The sequence below is a fragment of the Symsagittifera roscoffensis genome, chromosome 9 (genome assembly GCF_963678635.1).
Source record: "Symsagittifera roscoffensis chromosome 9, txSymRosc1.1, whole genome shotgun sequence".
Lineage (NCBI taxonomy): Eukaryota > Metazoa > Xenacoelomorpha > Acoela > Convolutidae > Symsagittifera > Symsagittifera roscoffensis.
In genome coordinates, this window is record NC_087070.1 from 49,537,781 (window position 1) to 49,556,634 (window position 18,854).

General features: G+C 34.8%; 1 protein-coding gene across 1 annotated transcript; it reads left to right on the forward strand.

Annotated features, from left to right (window-relative positions):
• Positions 1-7,728: 7,728 nt before the first annotated feature.
• LOC134854883 (carbonic anhydrase 2-like) lies at positions 7,729-8,505 on the forward strand. Its single transcript, XM_063871242.1, has one exon. It carries the CDS (start codon positions 7,729-7,731, stop codon positions 8,503-8,505), a length of 777 nt encoding a protein of 258 aa, XP_063727312.1.
• The last annotated feature ends 10,349 nt before the right edge of the window (positions 8,506-18,854 follow it).

Sequence of the window (18,854 nt, forward strand, 5' to 3'; positions counted from 1 at the left end):
AGAAAAATTGATGGAGTATTTTGTAGTTCTTACACAGCAACCGGTATTATTTTCTATATCAAGAAAGTACATTCACGCCTGCATATTCAGTTTTAATCTATTTGTTATACAGCGTATAATAAAGAAACTCATCGTATCAGATAGATCATACAGAGACTAAAACAAGAAACATATTACTATATTGATACAGTTACTCGGCGCTATATATAAATACATATATAACCAGTTGGTATATTTATATAATCTATAGAGATATGTGATAATACGATACTATGTAAAACTAACACTCATTATGTACTAGTTCCTATGAGTTCTGACTCTCACATGCTTCGAGGTCAGTTCAAAACAGAAAACAGATTCTCAATAAATAAACTGAATTTAAGTTGAACAACTCTTTCTTATTTCGGACATCATTCAGAATCTCAATTCAGCTAAAGACTTTCCGTGGGTTTAACATGGCGCAGCCAGCAGTAACGAAAAACCCATTAGGAATTTCGCCATTCTGACAGAAAGCCTCGGCGGACCCACCAATAGAGTGGGAGAAGTGGAACCAACAGTTATTTCTGGGAATCATTGCAAAAGATGGAATAGACCTATCGAAACTGCTACAAACCCCCCTGCAGTTAGACGACCCCAAGAACCCGGATATGAACTCCCAATAGATGGGGAAACAAATATACAGATTCGTGATTGCAACCTTCGTAACCAGGAGAAGAAATTAACATGGGAAAACCAATGTGCACACTTAGATAATCTGGGTCCCACAGTAGACGGCGTCCCATGGGACGAGGCGGATATTAAATGTAGAAGTTACATTTATCTGTGTCTGGGAGCTGAAGGCCAAAGAAGAGTGTCACAATATTACCCAGACCTCAGGATACAAGAAATTACAACCAGAAACTTCTGGGATCGTCTAAAACGTCTATTTGTAAAGGAACGAAATGTCACCTTCGATAGATATGAAGCGTTTACCCGAAAACAAGGGAAAATGGAAACACTCGAGCAGTACCACTGTAGTTTAACGGAATTAGTGGTAAAAGGGAACTTCAAATACGTGAATTGTAATGATGGGAGACTTGAAACAGAAATCATTAGGGACCTTTTCACCGCTAATATGTCCAACGACGAAGTGCAAAAAGACCTTCTGGCAGAAACAAAGACGCCCGATCAAGCATTGGAATTGCTCATCCGAAAACAGGGATCAGAACCGAACACAGAAATAACCACAGTAAAAACGGAACCAGTTGGTTTCATAACCAAGAGGGGCAATAACAACAACAACCGTTACTCGTCAAGGGGAGGACGACAACGTCAATCACAAAAGCAACGTGGAAATCCCCAGCGACCGTCAACAGAACAAAAACAACAACGTTTCAAATGTGGCAATCTTTTTGGACCAGGGCATCTGCAACAATGTCCTGCTAAGGATAAAATATGCAATAAGTGTACCAAACGAGGACACTATGCACGTTTATGTAAACCATCCGAGGTCAATGCTATCCAAGAAGATCAAACAGCAGAACAGATATCACAGGATACAGACGTAGCTGCCTATGTAAACTACATGCAGGCGGGCGATTTAATTCCAGATTGGGCACTCGTACATCCGGACGATTCGACTACGAATGCAATTCGTTTCGAAAGCAGAACAGTCAACCAAATTGACGAAATTGATCTCAAAGGACACTTAGTGAGGGTTAGATGCGGCCCGAACAACTTAGTGTTTACCGCGGACACCGGATCGCCAACATCCTTCATAAATCAACGGACGGCGAATCTGATAGTATCGACGGTAAAATCAGCAAGACGGGTAAAAACAACCGAAACCGATGAGGCAAGCAGAATGGTCTGCTACAATGGATACAAAATTCCATCATTTGGAAGAGTTGTAGGATGGACCCTCGACCCTCGACTGATAGTTGTGGACGACAAACGAGCAAGTATTCTTGGAAGAAACATCCTACCGCAAATCGGAATCCAACTACAACAAAAACCAGCCATTGACAAGGCAAATCAATTAATGCGATATCGGAAGACACAAATTGCTCAGATAAAAAAAACCAACTGGGTGAAGACAACTTATCCTGGTTTTTGTACAAGAGTCGGTAGAGCCCGTAACCACATGGTGCATACAACATTCCTAAATGAATTTAAAGCTTTGCAACAAAAAGGTAGAAGGATCCCTACACACATTCAAGAAAAAGTGGAACAAGAACTTAGATCCCTTATAGATCAAGGGCATATTGTCGAATTGGAAAAATGTAATGATCAGCAATTTATCAGCCGTATAGTCATTACGGTCAAAAAAGACCAATCGATTAAATTGGCTATGGATTCCAAGCAAATTAATAAAATGATGCATAAGAAAAAGTATCAGATGCCTAACATCGACGTACTACTTGATAATGTCGCTCAATCAGCGCAGCAAGGCCATAATAAGCCAGGTACTACGCTATTTTCAACAATAGACCTTCGGTATGCGTACAGCCAGCTAAAACTTGACGACGCGACGCGGGAGCAAAGTAATTTTAGCATTATTGGGGGTCATGCAACAGGCACATATCAGTATCAAACAAATTTTTATGGCCTAACTGATATGCCTGCAGAATTTCAGAAAGCCATCGACCCAACACTGAATAAGGAAAGGGATATATTTGCATTTTTGGATGATATATTAATTATATCCCACGGAACAAAAGAAGATCACATGAACAAATTAAAACGAATCTTAGACAAGCTGGACGCGGAAAATAAGGCAATATCGCTAGAAAAGAGTAAATTTGAATGTGAACAGGTAGAATAGTTGGGGTATGTTATTGATGAATATGACAAAATCCAAATGCAGAAAAAGACAGACGCAATAGTACATCTGAATCATCCAAAAACATTCAAACAATTAAAAAGCGTTATGGGCTCGATACATCACTTCAACAAATTTAACCCTAACCTAGCGCAATTATGCACTCCACTCCGTCCGTTGCTATCTAATGAAAACAAGTTCCATTTTAAATGGGATGATATTCATGGAAAAGCTTTTAAAAACATATTAGAAGCAGTTAGCAGTATCACTGAAAATCGCTATTTTGTAAGTGGCCGGGAAACACGTGTGGTTTGTGACGCTAGCCGAGATGGTATCGGATGTGCTCTGGAACAGAAAACTCCGGACAAATGGGCAACTATCGCCTATGCCTCAAGATTCCTAAACTCCTGCGAAAACAAATACTCGGTCAATGAATTAGAACTGCTCGCGGCAGTCTGGGCAAAAGATTATTTTAATTACTACTTATACGGTAGACGATTTACATTAATTACCGACCATCAAGCCCTAATTAGCGCGCTGCAATGCAACAAAAATAACAAAATTTATAAAAGTAGATTGACCAGATGGATAGACCGACTATTACCATTTGACTTTGATATAAAACATCTCGCGGGTAGCAAAATGAGGCTAATTGATTACATTTCCAGAAATTGCCGACAGAAAGTAAAAACCTAAAAGTTATATCGGTTAATACTCATTTCACGTCATTAGACGCGGTAGTTGAACCAAACGAAGAAATCCAATTGGATTTCGCGGGGCGGCTACCGGACGAAAATGATAAGGATGTGTACATTCTGGTAGGGGTCGATCGTTTCTCCCGTTTCCCATCAGCCAAAGTAGTCACAAATAATAAGGCGGACACAATAATTCGATTTATGCAAACCCACATAGTCAATCATGGGGTTCCACGAAACATACGGTGTGATCAGGCACAAGGGTTTCGGGCGAAAAAATTTATGTTGTACTGTAAAGATAATAACATCAAATTTATCTTCGCACCAGTTGATGATCACCGATCTATTGGTATGGTGGAACAACTAATAAGAACTCTAAAAGCAAGACTCTCGGTTATGAAAATTGATAACCGTAACAAACCATATAAAATTGCATCAGATGTGGCTGAACTTATCAAGACTCTAAGAGTAACACCAATCGCAACAAATAAAAACAACCCCATTCGAAGCGCATTTTGGCAGAAAACCAAACACGCCGCTAAGCAATATAGCCACATCTCCAAAATCGTCAAATGTGTCATGGGAAAACACCAAACTTGCTTGTTTACACCAAAAGCTTCTAAACAAACCAGCACTAACCGCAGAAGCAATGGGGAATAGGAATGTAAACAGTGAGGACGAGTTGAAAATTAATTATCGTCAAAATCAACAGGAACATCAGTTAGTGCCAGACCACATACCATTATCATCAAGGAACACAACCGTCGCCAAGCAAACGGTTGCCGCAGAACCAGTAACCCCAACAGCAGCAATGGGGAAAAGGAAGGCAACCACCCCAGCCAAAGACCCGCTGGGATTTGGTGGTTGGGACACAAGTGACGAGGAGTTTGACCGTCAGCTATTGCATCGATTTCCTATAGGTGCACACTTACTTTTATCTAATACCGCCTACGATCTAATAAAAGAAAAACGTAAATACCTAAGCGAAAAAACAGGCAACGACATAGAAAAAATAAGGACCAGAATTCCTATACGAACCTTGACAGCGTAAGAAAAACAAAATATGGAAAGGGCGCCAGTAGTTTTTCTAAAAGATCGCTTTAAAGGTCCGCTGGCTAAAATTAACGCAAAACTAGGACAAAAAAACAATCAAACGGCCAGGAAAACAGGCACTATAGCCAGGAAAATAAAAAAACCAGGTGTTTTTGGGGCGCAGTTTAAAATTTTGGAAAACGGCTGAATCATTAATTACTCACCACACACCGCTTGGGTTTTGGAGGACGGCAAGCAACCAAGGGTTATAAGACACGATGACCTCGCTTTTGTGCCGGACCCACGGGTCTACGGAAAGTGCCGCTCAGCAAACCTTAAAGACTTTGTTGCTTATAAACATTTACCCAGACCAAAACCTCGTGTTTCAGTAAAAAGCCCAAAGCAGGACAAATCAAAACAGGCCACCAAGCAAGTGGTACCAGACATCCAAAAGACGAAGGTCAGCCCGAAAAAACCACCTCCAAAAAACCTGGAACAACTTCTCTCCCAGTCCCGAAATCGACGAGCACTGGGCCATGACGGCCTATTCAAAAGAAGTAATACAAAAGCAAAAGCTACTTCAGATAATCAAGACACTTCGGCCAAACCAAAACCAACTGGTAAACAAAACTCAGTAAGCAAACTGAAGAAAAGCAGACTCGCAAATGCTGATATCGAATTTAAATGCGATACATCTATTTATCTATCGGATACCGATTTTATTCGGAAAACGCCTTCCCTAAAAAGCCAGCTCCTAAAAGATTGGACACTAAAAAAACGCCAGAGGAGTTTGATCAACAATGTCGCCGCTCAATGAGAAATCGAACCAGTGCGTTGGCCGGAAAACTTGGCAATGCTATTCCAATCATCACCATTGAAGCGCAAAGCAGTGACATTCGCAATGTAGTATGTCAAGTAGAAATAATCCCGACACCAGAAAACATCACAAAGGATACAAGCATCGTCACACCTCAACAAGATCTCCAAGAAGTGATTTCATTGTCATCCTCAGTAGAATGCGTGGAGATTCAGTTGGAATCTGACACACTGGCGAACATTAGAGCCTGCAGCCAACAAAAGGACACAATCCACAAATACCCAACACAAGCGTGCAATCAGAAAGACAGCCCGACACAAGCGTGCGATCAGAAAGACTCAACGAAACCAGCTGCTTCACAACAAAGGGCAATGAGTTCAAGATATGTCATCGACAGACCACCACAGGCCACTATCCCTGATGCCAGTTTCCTGAAAAATTTTGCTTCAGCGATGAAAATTTTGAAGGAAATCTCGCCAATCAAAAACTCAATGACGGTTCAAAGAGAAAGAGAAACTACGTCGAAGAGCCCTGTGGACAATCTACCTTCATCATAAGACACAGCAGATATTCAGCCTAAGACATCAACCGGGGACAAAACCGTAAAGAAAATATAATTTTCTTTCCAAAAAGGGGAAATGTTATACAGTGTATAATAAAGAAACTCATCGTATCAGATAGATCATACAGAGACTAAAACAAGAAACATATTACTATATTGATACAGTTACTCGGCGCTATATATATACATATACAACCAGTTGGTATATTTATATAATCTATAGAGATCTGTGATAATACGATGTAAAACTAAAACCCATTATGTACTAGTTCCTATGAGTTCTGAATCTCACATGCTTCGAGGTCAGTTCAAAACAGAAAACAGATTCTCAATAAACAAACTGAGTTTAAGTTGAACAACTCATTCTTATTTCGGACATCATTTAGAATCTCAATTCAGCTAAAGGCTTTCCGTGGGTATAACACTATTTTGTACTGCCGTTTTTGATAGTTTTTTTTAATAATCATTTAATTTGCTCACAGATTTTCACAAGCTTTATCTTGAAACTCTTGGGCGAGCAATCAAAGGCAGCTAGTTTTATCAAAAAATTGACACAAGATAACCAACGGAACAATGTAAACTTACATCTATTAAAACCTCACATAAATCTTCTGACTTCACTCATGGGAGTCATATGATTGTTCTACCCATTAATGCGGATTAACAAAACAACTTCTCAAAATTAAGTTTAACAAAAAACCCTATTAGTGAGGCTTTATGATGAATCAGTTTTCTTGGTCGTAATGTGAACTACTTAAAAAATTCCCCGGAATAAAAAGAACGGTTTAAAAATTTAGCTTGATGAGACTTTATCAATTGGTGGTTCATTTCTTCAGCTCTTCGAGTAATTTTGAATGTGTTGTCGCAAAGGCAAATCAAGAATATTCTTGAGGGGAGAAGGCAGTTTTTCAAAAAAATTTCGAAAATTTTGTCGACCTTCTTTTTAGGTTGACCAACTTGATGTTCCGAGCACTCCCAGAACAATAAAAAGACTCTATTCCTAGCAAAAATTTAGCGCTGCGGGCAAATTTTGAAAAAGCAGGTAAAAAAAGCAGTTTTTGGGCAATTTTGGAAAAGTTTGACCAAAATTGCGTCTTTTTTGGGGCGCACTCTCATTTGAAAGTAGTAAAATAAAACTTTTAGGGTTGGTCGGCCTAAAATGGATGTCATAAAATAATATCAAAAAGGGGAGCCTTTGGTTGGCGAGAGGGTCAACTCCCTAAGGAGAGGGCGTATCCGCCCCCACCCCCTAAGTCCACCCCTGTGTTGTCGTAATATTGCGGTCTTTCTTCTGTTTTTTGTCAGTTCAGTTCATGCTAAGTCTAATATCGTTTGAAGGGGTATGACAAAATGCATGTTCATGCCACAAAAGTTTATTCATTTTTTATTAATTGTGAGGCGTAACGTATTCTTTACTTTCTTGCAAAGCTTGCTCGCGGTACCATGCTGGTTTGTATTGTATTTTTCAACCATTAGATTAAATAATCATAACTTGAGCTAATCGGTTTTGTGTGTAAAAAAATCAAAACAGCGTTTGTCATGTGCGCTTTTAAAAAATCTGAACCAGCCGAAAGTTCAAACTTTGGCGACTTGCGAAACGCATGTAGCTTGAAATGATGAACACACACCTCTGAATACAGAAGAAATCTCACCTCAGATTGGTTGATAATTTGATACACCTTTCAGCAGTCATTACAGCCGGCGAAAACTTATAACTAACTTTATTTATCGCAGAAGTAAAATACAATCGAGTTGTTCTGCTGCCGAACTAAAATTTTTAATTCAACAAAAACTGAAAAATTTTGCCTAGTATAAAATCATCATGAGTTTCGACGATTCTTGGCATCACAGCAGCCAGTTTGCCTGGCCGAAACAGTTTCCAGTGTCGATCACAGGTGCCCGTCAATCACCAATTGACATCAAAGAAAAAGATGCCGACAAAGTGCTTCTTCCCCAGTTCAACCTGAAATGCGTCGAAGGAGATCAGAACGCGAACTGGACCATGACGAATAATGGACACACTTTGAGTTTGGCTCCCGCAGCTGGTTGCAAGTGGCAGTTGTCTGGAAGTCTTCTCCAGGGGAACTATATCCTGGACCATTTCCACAGTCATTGGGGAGAGAGCGGGGACTATGGATGTGAACACTTGATTGAGGGTCAGTCTTATGCAGGCGAGACCCACTTTGTCTTCAAATGGGCACCCAATCAGGGTAAAGAAGTCAAAGATGCCGCCGCAGTTTGGGGTATAATGATGGACGAGTCGCCTCAAAGTGACCCGAACGCGCAGAAAATATTCGATGACATCATCGGCAAAAACATTAGCAAGGTCATCAAGCCCGGCTCTACTCAGATCCCAGCGCTGGACTTCGCGACTCTGGTCCCGGCCGGACAGTCCGAATACTACGCCTACCAGGGATCCCTGACAACTCCTCCTTTTGCCGAAGTGGTGTTGCACATCGTCTTCAAGAACCCAGTCAAGGTGTCCAAGAAGTACATGGATAAACTGCGCAGTCTGGGAGATCTGAGAGGGGGGAAAACGGAGGCGAACTACCGATGGATCCAGCCTCTGAACGGCCGAAAGATTTTCTGGTCCTGCTGATTTCAAACTGGAGCTGAGTTTGAAGAAGATGTTGATCATATAAAAAACTGCTTTGAAATACTGTAGCTTTTATAAGTTATTATTCATGATTATGTATTTTTTATATGCTGTTGATGCCATTTCCAGAGCTTATATTTGTAAACTCAAGTAAACTTTTTAAACGTTTCAATAAACTAAACAGCATAATTTGATTTTTATTATTGAGTTTTTTTGAGTTTTTAGGCTGTAGAATAATAAATGTGGCCACAAGGTGTTCATTTTTTTGTTCATGAAATTTGATTGGATTGACGATCATAATCTCTCGAAGCATTCGTTCTGTGAAATATAATCTGACACTTCAGTTTCGGTATCCCAAAAGTGTGAAAATCAGAACGAGTTGAAGTTTTTGTCCTAGTTCAAAACAACAGGTCAGCTTGATGGCCAAAGCATTACCTCGCCCAATAAAATGTTCCCTTGCTGATAAGTTTCAAGTGTTTGATTTTGTGGGTGACTGATTGATGAGCCGAGTCGGTTCCTGCCAATTTGCTGGTGGCCTTACCAGTGATGGAAACTTTTTCTTGAGTTGTGACTATCGCGGAAGCATCTCCTTAGTCTGCAAATACTGATTTTGTCGTCAAAAAAAATTCGTTTTTCAATTTTTTTTTGCATGCAAAATATAGATTTTTTGTGTGGACAAGGTAGTTCTAGATACACAAATATTGGATTATTTTTCCATTTCTTAAAGACGCACAAACAGCTTATTGTTCATACGCCTTAGGCAATTCATGATCAATTTAGCATTCGAAGTAAGAAAAAACAAGCGTATCTGATCAATATCTGATTAACACTTTTTCATAAGTGAAGTTTTTTTTGTTTCATTCTTAGGGCAAAACATTTTGTTTTTTACTGAACAGCTAATTTTAGCTAATCTGAGTTAAGAGCCGAGTCGGTTCCTTTCAATTTGTTGGTGGCCAATTGTTGGTGGCCAAACGATATTAGATACTGTTCAAAATTCTTGAGAAAATTTTTTTAAAAAAAACACTTTTTTGCTTTTACAAAAACAGTAATCATACAATTTTTTTCTATAAAAAATCATTAACCATAAAACTTTCATGCAATTTTATGTTTTTATGAAATGGCACAAAAATATCTGATTAATACTTTTTCATAAATGACTTTTTTTCGTTTCATATTTAGGGCAAAACAATTTATTTTTTATTGAACAGCTAATCTTGGCGAATCTTTTGAAAATTTGTTTCAATGCTTTTAGTAAGAATAGCAAAATTTCTTGATTTTCTCCATACCACACTTATATTCACAAAATTAGTGATATTAGCTTGTAAAGTTATCATTTTTCTCATTTACTTTTTATGAAATCTATTAAACAATTTTTATTTGTTGTGTTCGAACCCTTTTCTCGAACTTTTTAAAGAAAAATGTTTTTTTTGCGGCAAATATGATCAAAAACTAAAAATGTCAGCATCAAAAATATTTTAAAGCAATGAGCGAAAGACAAAATACTGTCCCAAAACTTATCAAATCAGAAGGATATTTCATATGAAGTTCTTCTTGTACTCAGGCTTGAAAGACCTCCAGGTCGTGTTTAATGCATATCGGATGCGTAATCTTGTATTTGGTATGACCTACAAAAAGATTAATTTACTAGAAAAAATGATTCTTGAATTGTGTCGAGTTTGCATTTTCAGAAACTTCAATTAAGAATAAAATTTGGACTTTAACTCCACTTTACTGAAAGAAAGCTATCAAATCAGGACTTCAAATACTGACGTACGACCAAATCTGCAACTGCTCAATACAATTTGGTTTCAAAGGCCCCTTTTCGCTCTGGTTTCGTACCATTTTAAATGTAAAATTAATACTTTAAGTATTGTATCGTTGGCAACATTGCGGAATATTTCTATGGCGAGCTCTGATAGTTGAATTATCCCAATTGGTGTACAATAATCATTTCAACACAAAAATCTTTTTGCATGAGATATTGAAATGATTTTTTTTGTATCTATATGCTTCTATACAAAGAAAAAAAGAGAAAACATTCATTTTAGGAAACTTTTGGGAATTAAATTTCAACAGTTTGTATGGTAACTTTTCAGAGGATTGTAACTTTTCAAAATTAAAAGGTTTTCTTCAGACTTTAAGTATGAGCAGTCTTAAGAAAAAATTAATCCAAATTGCTGTGCATAGTCTTTCATTGAGAGCATTTTTTAAAGTATCTTCAAGGGAGAGTTTTTTTATATAAAAAAAATTGATTTAAACACGCACCGAAGCTTCATGGCTGAAACCGTTGAACGAGGGTAAACGAGGAGGAGGCAATAAGTAACTGGGGTTAAATGTGGGGCTAGAAAATAGAGCTGAAGTCAAAGAATTACAAAAAAAACGGGATTGAATTTGAGCAAAAATCATGAAGTTTAATTTATAAAACTAACGTCGGTTAGCAAAGGTTGTGAACGAATGAAAATAGCACACAAAACATTTTTTTTTTTAATAATTTTTTCTATCATAATTGATTAAATCAGATTGTGTCTTGTGAAAAAAATTTTGAAAAGTAAGTTGAAAATAGTCGACTATAATTTATAAATAGTCGATTTTTTTTATTTGAACAAAATTAACAAATTACAATATTTTCACTGCAATAATAATCGATTATTAGGCATGGAAATCCCGTGCGCGAAGATATAGAAATTAGAAACTGCTTTTGAAATTATTAACAATCTGGAATGAAAAACTGAAAAAAAACAGGCTGGTTTTGTTTGATGTTCAAAAAGAATATGAAACAAAAAATTGAGAATGGTGTCTGTTGGTATTTTGGTTTCTGTAATTATCGTGAAAAATCTTTTAAAACAAAAAATCATAACAAAATTAGTCAATTTGCAACAGAACAAGGGTCAATTTGCACACAAATTCAGAGAGATCTGCGGATATTAGTTAGAAATGATTAAATGTCTGGGATTTTTTCTTCGAATTCCAAATAAATCAGGGTTGGACGGTTACAGTGCAAATAGCACAGAAAATTCCCGCCACAAAATCCAAAAAAAAAAGATATATATTTTTGCAAATTGTGATGTATTTAGTTCGTTCGGCTATAACAAAACTGAACAAAGCTTAGAAAATATGTACATTGAATAGTATGAGAAATGCGCCTATTTGAAATCCGTATTATTCAAAAAAATAATCAGAACAATTTTTTTTCAAAATTCCGCATTTTCTTACTGTTTTTCAGGATTTTTTTGTTGTCAAGAAGACGCTAAAAACTACTGAAATATTTCTGCAGTAGAATTAAGCCTCTTTTTTGTATTATAAGCCTGATGGCCCGTTATTTTTGCTCGTAATTCAATAAAAAAAATTTTAAACGGTTTTTTTTTCACTGAAAAACTTTTTGAGAGTTCGAATCATGACTGCAAGGGCTTTAAATTTATGCGTCAATCGATCCTTTTCGCCGATTTTTTAGTTTACCCGATTTTGCGTGGAAAACAAGAAAAGAACTAAAACTCATCTGAATACAAAGTCCCTTCCCACTTTCACTGGTCGGAACCATAGGATATTAAGTATTTCTAGTTCTTCTTTTTTCGGGTTACTCGGGTCCTCCATAACGTTACTTATTGTAGATTTGAGTGTGGATGTCACTAGCAGTGTGTTTTCTCTAGTTTTCTCTAGATACTGAAAAACAATTCAATTTTAAATTTTTTTTTGTTTTAAGGCTCATTGAGACGCGAAAAATCATATTTTCAACATAATTTAAATCTTAAGTATTCTTAACTCATTTTTGAGCCAAACGTGGTCGCACTAGATGAAACTGATCCAAAGAATTGTTCCAATTGACCGCATTTAGGTTTAGGTAGCACTTTTTTGGCCAGATGCAACCAAGCTACTTATTTGTCCACAACTTTGTGTTTTCATTTTGCTGATTCTTAATTAATCTAGTTGTACTACATGTCTTGTTTAAAAGATAATTGGGAATGAAGTTTTTGTTTTCCAAGACAAGATTGAGCAAAAATTTAAATATACGTTTTACTTAGATGGATTATGATTATTTAGTTTTAATATTTTTTGAATAAACAAACTGCTGCAAAAAAATTATCTGGAATCAAGAAACCAATACGTCCGTAAAGTTGGCATTTGAAAAATAATTGATTGTAATGCACACAAAGAGATAAAATTTACGACATATTCGTTTCGAACCAACAGCAATCCAAAGCTTGATTGAGCTTCAAAGTTTTTGACTCAGAGTTAATACGGCCCAGTCAGCAACATTTTCAATAAATTGATCCAAACAAGTTAATTGAACGAGTCTTAATGTCCTTCATTTTTCATGTATGGCACTTGCATTGTTTACATTCAGTAATTGAAGAAAAAAAACAATATGACAAGCCTTCTTTTATGTATCAGAATTGTATGACTAGTAGTATTCTTCTAAAAGAGAACGTTTTGCTTTAAATGGTTATTATATGACTAAGTATGAAAGCAATTTGAGTTGTGCCTGAATTTTTCAATTGGACCGTAACACAATATTCAAAGATTTTCTCAAACGAGAACAACCCATAGGATAAGTGGCGATAATCTCACAACAATCTGCATTAGAAAATTCGCCATCTGAGTTGAACATAGAAAACCACCTTTACTCACAACAGAAAAAAAACGCAGTTTTTTGATAAAAATCAAAAAACTTCTATAAAAAAACTCAATATTGAAAAATTTGACTTTCGTTTTTGTAAGAATTTTTACAGTTTTTAACATATAAAAACAAAAAATAGTTTGAAAAAAAGTTTTTTTTTGGGTAGAAAACCAAGTCTGGACAAAGATTAAAAATACAATTGAATACATGGCCATACAATTTCATTATGGAAGAATGATAGTCAAGCAACTAAAAAGTTTTATCTTTCCATTTCATTATGATTACTGCTACTCATACAAATCACATTTATGAAAAGTGTATGGCTGGTAAGTGTTTTTTTACAAACAAAATTTGTAACATTGCATTTTTGCATTTTTAGTCTATGGAGGTCAACCAGGGTGACTAGTCTAAATCTAGATAAGAACTGCCTGCAATTAAAACCGAGAAAAAGTCACTTGATACTTTTTTAGGTGAACTTAAATTATTATAGCGTTTGGGTGGAAAAATTTTCGATTTAACTGTTATCTTTCGAAAAACTCAGTTCTTAAACAACAACAATCATTTAACTGATCTTCACAGACTATAAATAAAAAAAATCTTGTAGCTGACTTCATAGTTTTTTCTATCAACAAGTTCAATTAAAATGTTACATTTTGAAATATCATTTTTAATCAGAACCAGTGGTGCTCAAAATGCAAAATCGCAAAAATTCAGCACAATAATCCCAGGAGAGTCAAAATACTGTTGCCATGGTGGAACCAGTATAACTTGATTGTGAAAAACACTGTGAATCTCTTGCCAATGTGAAATCAAGTTAGTTTTGTTCATCTTTCTGAAACAAAACGCATCAAAGCAAGTTATCGAGCCTTAATGTCCGAGCGGAGTAAAAATGCTAGTCATACATTTCTCATGTATGGCCCACGCCTTGTTTACATTCAAAAAAAGAATGAAAACGATAAGACTAACGTTTTTTCATATATCATAATTGTATGACTAGAAGTATTCTTTTATCAGAGTTTGTTTGGCTTTAAATGGTTATTAAATGACTAATTAAAAAAGCAATTTGAGTTTTGCCTGAAATTTTTGTGTTTCGCCCGTAGCGCAAAACACAATTGTTTTCTCAAAGAAGAACAATCCATCGGACAAAAAGCAATAATAGCACAGTAATCTGCATCAAAAACTTGCCAACTGAGTTGAAAACAAAAGAACACCTTTACACAGAAGAAAAAAAAACGCAATTTTATGTTAAATACTGAAAAACTTCAATTACAAAAAAATCGGCAGCCCAAATTGTTATTTTCGTTTTTGAAGGAACTTTCTCATGCTTCATCAGAAAAAAAGATACAGTTTAAAATACAAATTTTGTTTTTTTTTTTTGCGTAGAAAACAGAAACTGGACCAAGATTAAAAATTACGGTTCAATACATGGCCATACAGGTTCGTTATGGAAGAATTGTAGTCAAACAACTACTAAATATGATGATAGATTGCCAATATGATTTAATGCTACTCATACTGTTCCCATGTATGAAAAAAGTAGGGCTGGTAAGTGTATTTTCAGAAAAAAAAATCTTCAACCTTGCATTATTTGCAAATTTAGTCTATGGAGGTCAACCAGGGTTGCCTGTCTAAATCTATGTGAAAACTGCATGCAATTAAAAGCAAGAAAAATTGAACTGATATTTTTTTTAAAGACAAACTTAATTTGATACAACGCTCGGGTTCAATAACTGTTGTTTTAACTGTTCGAAAAATTCAATTTTTAAACGAATGACAACTATCTGTTAACCGTTCTTCGCTAATAATTTTTTCGTTTTTTGTTTCGGACTATATTTTAAAAATTCTTAGCTCACGTCATGTTTGCTATCAACAAGCTTGTTTTTTTTTTAATTTTAAAATTTTATTTTTATTCTGAGCCAGTGATGCTCCAAAATCAAAGTTGCAAGCATTCAGCACAATAATTCTTTTAGAATCAAAATTACTGTTGCCAAGGTAGAACTAGTATAATATGGTTGTGAACAACACTCTGAATCTCTTGCCAGTATGAAATTAAGTTAATTTTGTTCATCTTTCTGAAACAAAATTGATCAAAACAAATTAATTGATCCAGTCCTAATGTCCGAGTGGAGTAAAACTGCTAGTCATAAATTTCTCATGTAACACAATATACAAATGTTTTCTCAAACGAACTTTCTCACTCATTAGGGTTGACCTTCCTAGACTAAAAATATTAGTCATACAATTCCAAAAACCTAGTCTATGAACAAGTTTTAGGCGAAAATTTTTCATACTTTTGCCAAAATGATGTCATTGAATTTGTAAAAGACTTTTTTTTGTTTTGACATAATAGTCAATGTATCGTCATGGTTAAAAAGGGAAAAAGTTTATAAAAAATTTCAAAACATACAATGTCCATATATGGAAAAGTTGTGACCAACATTTTTTGATGGCGACAGCAACATTTTTTCTTAATTTCGAAAATTCCCTCAGTTTTTTTTCAACTTAAACGGTTGTTTTTACTCGATCAAACTTTGAACAAAATTTGTTTTGCAGGCGAATTTTAAAATTTTGTATGCGCAATTCTGTTTCTCCGGATAATTCATTCAAAAACGCTCAAATCTTTCTTCCGTTTAAATGACATGCTTATGAATGCTTTGATCAATGCTTGATTAATGAAAAACTCAGTTTTTAAAATTCATTATCTTTTAAAATGTTTGCTAAATTTCAATGATTTGATTTGTTCATTACATCATATGTGCAAGATAACTCGTATGATGCAATTCATGTCGGTTCTAGTGCATTGTAAAAGCAACACATGCAAAATTTGCTGACTCTACTAATGAGTAAACCGAGGTTTTAGCTTTTGTATGATAAGCTTTTTGTCAACTCGGGATTATGTTTTTTCATCTGATTTAAATTTCTAATATCGAATTTCGATTATCCCAAACTGGACAATTAATTATCCCAAACTGGACAAATTGGCAATTTTCAATTCCTTATAAGTATTCATTTTTAATCTTTTTAAACTTAAGTTCCAGGCATCAGTATTTTTCAGATGATTTCATAAAACTGCCCTAAAAGACTAATTGAAAAAATGAAATAATTTTGAGAAAAAACAACCACGGGCATAATTTTTCTGTCACTATCTTTCAAAATAGGACAATCTTGTTTTCTTTGATCTTTCTTTTGCGTGCCCAAGACACAGTGAGCAAGCGTTGGATTCTATATGAGGCATCGGGATCCAACTTAACTAATTGAATTGTACAAAACTATGCAAAATAAAGATTCCAATTACTTTTATTGTTCCGAATTTCGTAACGAAAGTAACGGAATATTTGTGCTCTAGTGGGTTTTTTTTTCTTTTATAATTTTCGACTTTTTAAACATCCATTTTTGACGGAATTTTTTTAAATATCCTTCAAAAGGTATCGTTGTTTTGAGTTTAAATTTGAAAAGATATTTTACCTGTGATCATTTTTATGAAACTATCGTGGTTTAAAGATTGCCATTTTGGCAAACTTGGGACAAAAAACGCACAACAATTAATGCTCATATATCAGGGCAAATGTTCTGACAGCAATTTAGGGCCAATTGAAAATATTTTGTTTGAAAAACTGATATTGTAATTTTTTAAAAACTTTTCTGTTTTCCTTTCATCAGACTTCATGTCAAGGGGTAAATGTAGCGCATCAAAACCTAATCAAAAGAAAAAATGCTGTCTCATTTCAATTATAATTCGTTCAATCCGCTGCCTACGCGTGTTATAAGAACGCAAGCTTCTGCGCGTTTATCAACCTAAATTAGCAATTTTCAAACGCCAATAACTTGACCAAATTTCATCAGAAATAAACCAAATTTACTTTTCAGTTTCCAATTACAACATACTTCAGATGGCATTAAAAACTTTTCAGATGCATAAAAAACCAGAAACGCTTGGATAAAAAGCCAAGACTGATTGAATCAAAAAACTACCTTAAGCATAAATATTCAGCGCTTTCATCGAAAACTGGAAAAATAAAACTTCTCGTATATTAAACTTCTGACTGTTTCTCAACATTATTCAAACATATTTTTACAAACATCAACTAAAAACCTAGATAACTAATTTGAAATTTTTGGAACATTTTTTTATAAACAGATTTGTTTGAAACCTCCTAGCAGGTCAGCCAAATATAGTGTGATTTCTTAGAGCGTAGCAATGTAATCTCAACACATAAATTTTGTCTCAGTTCATTTTGTATCAGTATATGAGCGCATTTTTCAGCCTACCTCTCAATCCGTAAACCCTCGACCTTTAACTGGCCCAACTAATCCAAATAAAAAAACCTCCATAACTTTTCGAAAAATGATCACTGACAAAATAAAATTCTAAATTTAAGAGCTTTTTTCGAAAATAGGAACAACAGCAAAACCTATCACAATTTTTTCTTTTGCTCAAAGCAAGCCAAAAATGTAGCATTTATCATTTGGTGATTTTTATAATTTGCTTCAAGAACCCATAGAAGGTTGAATTTTATAAAAGCATCGAGATGATATCCAACAAAAATTGTAGCTTGTTTAAAGATAATTTAAAATAGCATCAATTACTTCTAGTCAAAAATAATCAAATCTAAGTTCACTTCAAGTGTATATACCGTAAAAATATATATGAAATATAGATTAGCTTCAATTTTTAAGTTTTTGAGGTAAGTTTTGAAGGGTGCCTAGAATACTTACAGCGGACTTCGTTTCGGAGGGTAACTTTCACTAAGGAAAGCAAAAATAGCTCAAGTTTTTGCAATTAGAACGATTGACTGGACCTTTTTTATATTTTAGAGTCCCTTTTAACTTTGAGTCCCAATCACCAAAAATCAGTACATAAAATAAAAACACACTTTTTCCTGTAATCACAAAAAAAAACAAAAAGAGTAGTTCAAATCTAGGCGGAAACATAATTATTGTCTTTTTGTATTGGTTTGGTAGATAGCAATGCTTAAAATCATTGCTTGTTGTTGCGGCGGACGGGATGACATTAAATTTTACCGTTTCAAATAACCATTTTAGCTCACTATTTATAGCAAAATGGAAGAAAGAGGCGAACCATAATAAACAAAAACAACTTTACATGGCATGGTGAAATCTAAAATTTAAACAATTTGAAAACGTCTAAAAGACTGTAAAAATGATTTATGATTTTCTCAAAAAATGTAAAAAAGATCTAAAAACATCTGAAAAGTTTTAAAAGGGAATGAAAAGATCAGAAAACAGGTAAAATTATTTGATAATTTGCAAAAAGAGTTGAAAGTGATTGAAAAACTTCTAAGAAACTGTCAAAAGGATTTATAATTTTCTCAAAAATTATAAAAATGTTTGTAAAACATCTGAAATATTGTAAAAAATCATTGAAAGTTTTCTGAAAAAGAGCCACACAGATTAAAAACTATCTACAAAATTTCGAATTTGAATGAAAAGTTCTGAAAATTTGTAAAATGAATTTACAACTTCAGCAAAACTGTAAAATATCGTAAGCATAAAAATTCCAGAACTATGTTAAAAGTATTTTATAAACTTGTGAAAAATTGTAAAAAAAGATTGAAAAACTTCTGAAAAGATCTAAAGCGTTATAAAAATGTAAGGAAACTTGGAAAAAATGAAAAAACTATTGAACAATGCATGAAAATTGATAATTTCTGGGTAGATTTCTCAACAATTGTAAGAGTAATTGAAAATCTTTAAAGTATATATATTTATATGCATA